The sequence below is a fragment of the Myxine glutinosa genome, chromosome 5, assembly GCF_964187855.1.
Source record: "Myxine glutinosa chromosome 5, kmMyxGlut1.1, whole genome shotgun sequence".
NCBI classification, from domain to species: domain Eukaryota; kingdom Metazoa; phylum Chordata; class Myxini; order Myxiniformes; family Myxinidae; genus Myxine; species Myxine glutinosa.
The window spans coordinates 135008798-135015766 of record NC_136265.1 but is presented as its reverse complement, the minus strand read 5'-3'; the positions used below and the strand labels follow the sequence as shown (position 1 = coordinate 135015766).

The window sequence follows — 6969 nt, the reverse complement described above, 5'->3', positions numbered from 1 at the left end:
CACGAATGAGTGCTCCGTTGACAGACAGCGCCCTGTCGCGTCGTTTCACGACCACAAGACCGACAAGGAGGATCATTTGCAGATATGCTGCGTTTATAGATAGAAAAAAAAAAAAAAAAAAAAATCGAGAAAGGACACAAATCAAACTTTAGCCCAAACATATGTCATGGGAATTCAAAACTCCTTTCATGCGAGCACTTTGTTCGTGCACCGAAGAGGTGAGGGAAGGAGAGCAAGCGGAGATTCAAATCCAACAAGGGCAAGAGATCAGACAGGCTGCTTGGCTGGTTACAAGAAGAATTAAAAATTGGCTTTTATTTTCTAAAATTAAGACAAGACATTAAAAGGCCAGTGTTTCACATGGCACAAACTACATATGCAACATTCCAGATTGTCTGGTGTCAAAGTTCAGAATGTAACACACACACGCACACACATATACAAGCACGCACGCACCCCTAACATGCAAGAATTTCCTACTGGCATTGAAACAAACAGACAAAATGATCCGGTGTGGAGATGTAGCTTTAAAAAAGTAAATCCGAGGGATGATGCGACAAAATCACTTTTACTTCCCTAAAAAATACCCCCGAAAAACAAGACGTACCCCTTTTAAAGCCAGGCGGCGGTGCTCCAAGGTGGCTGTACTAATAGTGGGACAGATTCCAATTCGATGGGAAGGATGAACTTGTAATGCACTGCAATCTACGCCAGAAGCCCACAGGTTGGATGTCATCACAATCAGATGACCTCACAAGCTATACAGCCCTCCCAAAACCACAATCGGGTTCACTCCCGTTGCACTGGGGTACTGAAGGACGTGCAACGGTAAAATTACGGCAGCAGGTAGCTTTGAATGTCGAGATCAAAACGCCTTTAGACAAACATCACAATGGACAGCCCCCTCGAGTCTATCTCGCGATTGTAGATCGTTTTAGAAGAGGGAAGCATACGTTACAGCAAGTCACCTCGATGGCAAAGCACGCCAGGACCGTTCCGCGACGCGAAAGGAGTGGGGACTTAGGGGGTGAAAATGAGCTGTTGCAGAGGGAAACGGCACACGTTAGCGGAATCACCAATTGCGTCATGCTTTGTGCAGCTGTACTCTGGCCATGCATTCAACGAAAGCTAAAACAAGTCGCTGTTACTACGCCCGGGCTCTCGTTACCTATGCAGCTAAACCGAACACCTGGTACTGTGCTCAGGAAAAGGAAGTTTGAAAACGTATTGCTTGGTGCTGGTGCTTTTTGGGGTTATTAGGCCATCGAAGTGAGGAAGCTACTTCGGCCGGCACAAACGGGGGTACAATCAACACTTGGTTGCTTACCGGAGGATCTTTACATACACAGAAGGTGTGCCTTTCCCAGAGCACCTCTGCGAAAGAGTGGGTGGGATGCGGGACACGGGTTCTTTCAATTAAAATGCCAGAAAAGGAAGCGAGGTAATCTGTAGATTATCAAACTTTGAGACTTCAACTGCAAACCGCCCCACCTTAACCTCCAGCAAAAGATTTCAATCAGATCTAAAATAAACAACTAAGGAAATCATTATTCTACGGTAAAACACCAAGCAGGTATTTTTTTTTCTTTGTAGTTTTGTTTTTTAATTGCCCTCCCCTCCCTCTTACCTTCCCTCATCTCACCCTCAAAATACACGAGTTCAATTAACTTTGTTTATACATCAGTGTAGTACACACAAGGTGTCAAAAATGCTCTTCTTTTTTTCTTTTTTTTTCTAAAATAAAAGCTGTGCTGTCATTTCAAACAAATGAAACAAATGTGAAAAACTTTCATACAAAACAGGAGTCGTCGTCACATGCTGTTAAAAACCGCCGGAACCCCATATGAACACTTCCAGTTCGACTCACGGGTCGGGCAAGATGGACCGTCAGCAGACGTCAGTACGATCGAGCTAGATGCGGCTTTGTTTGCAGCGAGATGGAATAATTGAAATGAGAGAACTGCCGATGGTACGGCAAAGTTGAGGTTTTTTGCCCCCACACCTCCAAACACAACCACTCCCTTGCCAGACTAACAGGGAAGGCGAGTGTACCTTTTTGCATCTAATTTTAGGCATGGTGCCGAGTCTTTTAAAACCTTTTCCAAAGTAAATGATCCACAGATTGGCTCGGATCACACTCCTACCTCGTTATGAGTCCCGCCGCTTGCCAGATTCCATGCTAGAAATAAAAAAAGAAAAAAAAAGAGAAATAACCACACGGGCTTTGTTATGTTTCACCCTTGGTTCGATCGGCACCAATTGACTTTAGGACTTTACCGAGAGCTCCAGCGAAGACTAAAAGTGCACTGCGTCTGAGGGCGTAGGCTGAGGATGGTGTACAAATTTGAAGGTGACATGACATGGAAGAACCAATTTGGAATGGAGCCAAGGTTACCGATGGAAGCTAAGATGATCTATTGAAACCATGGAGAAGACAAGAATGGCAGAGTAGGTGGGGAAATTAGGATTAGGGCGATGACTTATTGATGAAAAACACAGATAAAACATCAGTTTAACGGGGTGATCTTAAAGGGTTGAGTGGGGGGAGAGGAAGGGGAGCCAGAGAGATTAAACTAGCGAAAATATTGGATGATACCAATCATTCGGCCGCCTTTATAACTCCTTCACCCAAGGGAGGAACAGCAGCTGAAGCAGGAATGGAGGCCTGGGTGACCTGCAGGGCGAGGGGGGGCTGGGAAGGCAGCGGATTTATAGCAGGGGGTGCCGCAGGTGAGGGTAGCGGAGTTACGTTCGGCTCCACTGCATCCGTTTGATTGATAACCGGACTTGGAGCCTTTACAACAGGAGGGGTCACGGTGACCTTTGCCGCTTGAGCCACAGGGGCGGCGGGAGTGGAAAACGGTGGGGCCAGTGCAGCAGTCGGAACCACCGCAGGCGGAGCAGCGGTGGAGACGGCGACCGGCACCGGGGGAACGACCACCGGTGTGGAACTAGGTGGCGTGGCAGCGGCGGGAGAATCGGTGCTCTCTGGTGGGCGATCCACCTGTGTTTGCTCATCACCCGATGTCACCGATGTCTTTGCCTACAGACCACAAAGGAGGAAGCAGTTAGATGGATGTCGCTAAAATGTTTATTTTTACCTTTTGAGATATACAGTGCCTTCAGAAAGTATTCACACCCCTTGACTTTTTTCACATTTTGTTGTGTTACAGCCTGAATTTAAAATAGATTAAATTGAGATTATTTTTTTTGTCACCGATCTACACATAATCCCCATAATGCCAAAGTGGAATTTAAAAAAAGTTTTTACAAGATAATTAAAAATGAAATACAGAAATGTCCAATTTACATAACTAAGTATTCAACCCCCTGAGTCAATACTTTGTATAAGCGTCTTTGGCAGCGATTACAACTTCAAGTCTTCCTGGGTATGTCTGTATGAGCTTTGCACATCTGGATTTGGGGAGTAGCTCTCATTCTTCTTTGCAGATTTGCTCAAGCTCTGTCAAGTTGGATGGGAGCGTCGATGAACAGCAATCTTCAAGTCTTTCCACAGATTCTCAATGGGATTCAAGTCTGAGCTTTGGCTGGGCCACTCAAGGACTTTCACGTTCTTGTTCTGAAGTCATTCCAGTGTTGCTTTGGCTGTTTGCTTGGGGTCATTATCCTGATGGAATGTAAATATTTGCTGCAGTCGAAGGTCATTTGCACTCAGAAGTAGGTTCTCCTCAAGAATTTTCCTGTATTTGGCTCCATTCATTGGTCCCTCTATCCTTACAAGTCTCCCAGTCCCTGCCACTGAAAAGCATCCTCATAGCATGATGCTACCACCACCAGTGATGGTGTTAGATGGATGATTAACTTTCGATGTGTGATGAACTGTGCTCGGTTTCCGTCAGACGTAGCGCTTTGCATTCAAGCCAAATACAGGGATTAAACAACAGACAACAGGCATTTTAAAAGGCCGTTTTCCCTGCAAGAACGGGGGTTAGCCTTGCAGTCCCCGTGACAATGTTCTCCATTTTGCCCTATTTTCTGCATCTCCCCTTGTTAACCCCCTGGCCCGCATTTCTTCTTCGACCATCTTTAGCCAAGTCTTTCTCGGTCTTCCCCGTCCTCTACTTCCTTCCACATTCATTTCCATCACTCTTCTCAACCAGTCACTTTCATCCTTCCTCAACACATGACCAAACCATCTCAAACTGTTTCTCTTCACAGCATCCATCACAGGCTCTATTCCCATTATCTTTCGCAATTCATCATTTGGCTTCCTCTCTCTCAACGATACTCCACACATCCACCGAACCATTCGCATTTCCACCCTTTCCAGCCTTCGTTGCTGCTCTACGTTCATTACCCATGTTTCGCTCCCATAAATCATAACACTTCTCACACATGCAGCATACACCTTTCCCTTCAGCTTCAACGACACTCCCCTCCTCGTCAGCACGCCACTCAGTTCCCGAAACTTCTTCCATGCACATCTCACTCTAGCAACCGTTGCCGAGTCTGATCCACCTTCTCCATTCAGCATGTCTCCGAGGTAACAAAATGTTTTCACACCTTCCAGCTTCACGCCATCTCCAAGATCCAACTCAACATTTCCTCCATCTGCAGCTCCCTCTGTGCACACCTTACACTTGAATGTAGCTGCCACACTGGTTAATAACCCTCTCAAACCACTACATTTTTGATGACCCCACTCAGCGCACATTGTACATTGAATTGAGTTCACTCCGACACCCTTCCTGCACATAGCACATGGCCACTTCCCAGTTCTTTCCACCTCACCACATGCTATACCACTTGCCATCACCTTTGTTTTTCCGATATTCACCTTCAGACCTTTCGTATCCATACATTCCTTCCACTTGTTCATCTTCTCCTTCAGTCCATCCATACTTTCTGCAATCAACACCAGATCATCTGCATACAACAACTCCCACGGTAAACCCTCCTTTACGTTCCGAGCCAGCACCTCCATCACAGCTACAAATAGTAGTGGACTTAGTACCGAACCCTGATGCACTCCCACCTTCACCTCAAACTCACCACTGTTCCCGTCCTTCGTCCTTACAGCTGTGCGCGCTCTTTTGTACATTGCCATCACTACTCTTATCAACCATTCCTCCACTCCTAACTTCCTCAATGCCCATGTCACTACTTCACGTGGAACCCTATCGAATGCTTTCTCCAGATCAACAAACCCAAGAAACAACTTCTTCCTCTTCTCCATGTACTTCTCCTGCAACTGCCTCACAATAAAAAGCGCGTCTGACGTTCCTCTTCCTGGCATAAATCCAAACTGCATTTCGTCAATCTTCACTTTCTTCCTTATCCTCCTCTCCAACACCCTTTCCAATACCTTCATTCGATGCTCCAATAACTTTATCGCTTTATCGTGGGATTATCCTGGAGGATTTTAACAATGGGAGAAAATCTTCCTGTGTACAAAACAATGAGATTTTTTCCAAACACGATGGGATTATACAAAATTGTTTTGCGATAAATTTTACTCGCGCTCGTCAAATCTCATTATTCTCGGGATATTAATTAAAAATAAATATGGTCAAGAAAACACAGACTTGTGTGTTTCTTTCTGTATTCAAATAGACTATCTCACTCCCTGTGGCTTTTATTGCATAAATGATTAACCATGCCACAGATAGGTTTAACACATAAGTTGCCATGAATTAGCACATTTGATCACATTTAAATATGCCACTTCCCGTTGCCGAGGTGATATGCAGATCCGTCAAAAATAGAGTGGAGGGCGTCATAGTTTTAGGATCCAAAACTCTGGCTGTTACACACAGCTTGTGATGTACAGCAATGTCTGTACTCTCATCCGTCATAATTGCAATGGCAGGTGACTTGTGGAGCTTCTCGCTGACGGATTTGTCAATTGTTGTGGAAATGGCATCCAGAAAACCACAGGCTGATTTATAACTCGCATATGTCACATGTTTGTTCAGTTTTAAATTCTCCAGATTTGGGGTATTAAGCTCTGACAACAATGTCTGCAAGCTGTTATACTTAGACAGGGGAATTGCTTCCTTCGACATCCAATACACCACTTTCAGACATGTCAAAATACTTTCCTCTTCTTTTGATTTAGCCCCCTCAACCGTGAGGTGAAGATTTATTCTCGCCAGGGGTGCTGCAATCGCTCGTTGGTGATCAGATGACGATATATGTCGGGTTATTGTAGTCGTTTTGAAATTATTTGTACCTTGACTTAGACTGTTGACTAACTTCTCCGATCTACACAGTGAACAATACATTTTGTTCTGATCGGCATCATATTTCAGCCAGTCTCTGAATTTAAGGACCCAGCTGTCTTGAAACGTTATTAAAGTTTTGCCGGAAGTAGATGTCTGTCCTGTGGCGGCCCTGGCCACTGTCCCGCTTTCGCCCTGCACACGGTCACTAGCTGGATCATCCTGGTTGTCCTCAGTGTTAGAACTACTGCTGGTACCTATAAAGAGTCGTTTTATACTTTGCCCATCAGGCTGTGGTTGCAGAGGTCTCTTTTTCGGCGACATTTTCGGAGAAAGCGTAATCCAGAAACTACTGAAGACAGCGAACACGTGGTTGCCGAAAAGCCGGTGTTTAATGCCGCAAAACATTGGCACGACTACCGTAAAGCATGAAAGCGAAATTAAAATGGCGATGGTCTGTTTACAGTTTAGAATAGCTTCGTCTGACAACTTCCAGACCTGACAAAAGCAGTAGTAAGTACACGATTTGAAACTCACCTGAAAACTATACCACGACAACTGACACGCTCTATGCGATTTTTTATCGCTCTGGCCAAAATTGTATGCGATATTTTCCAACTTTATGCGAGAATATTGTGGAATCGCGGCCAAAGTCAATCCCAGCAAATAGTTCAATTTTCATCTCATTAGACCACAGAATGTTTTACCTCAAGCTCTCAAAGTATTTCACGTGCCTTTTTGAAAACTCCAGGCATGCTATCATGTTTTTTTCTCAGGAGTGGCTTCT

The 6969-nt window shown here is 44.9% G+C and overlaps 1 protein-coding gene across 1 annotated transcript in view; it reads right to left on the bottom strand.

The window, feature by feature from the left end:
• Positions 1–285: 285 nt before the first annotated feature.
• The window catches only part of HMGN3 (high mobility group nucleosomal binding domain 3), a 15772-nt gene continuing 9088 nt past the window's right edge, over positions 286–6969 (bottom strand). Inside the window, exon 6 of the mRNA XM_068116146.2 lies at positions 286–3043. Coding sequence (XP_067972247.1) covers positions 2600–3043 — 444 coding nt within the window. The 3' untranslated portion in view covers positions 286–2599. The remainder of the gene's footprint in view (positions 3044–6969) is intronic.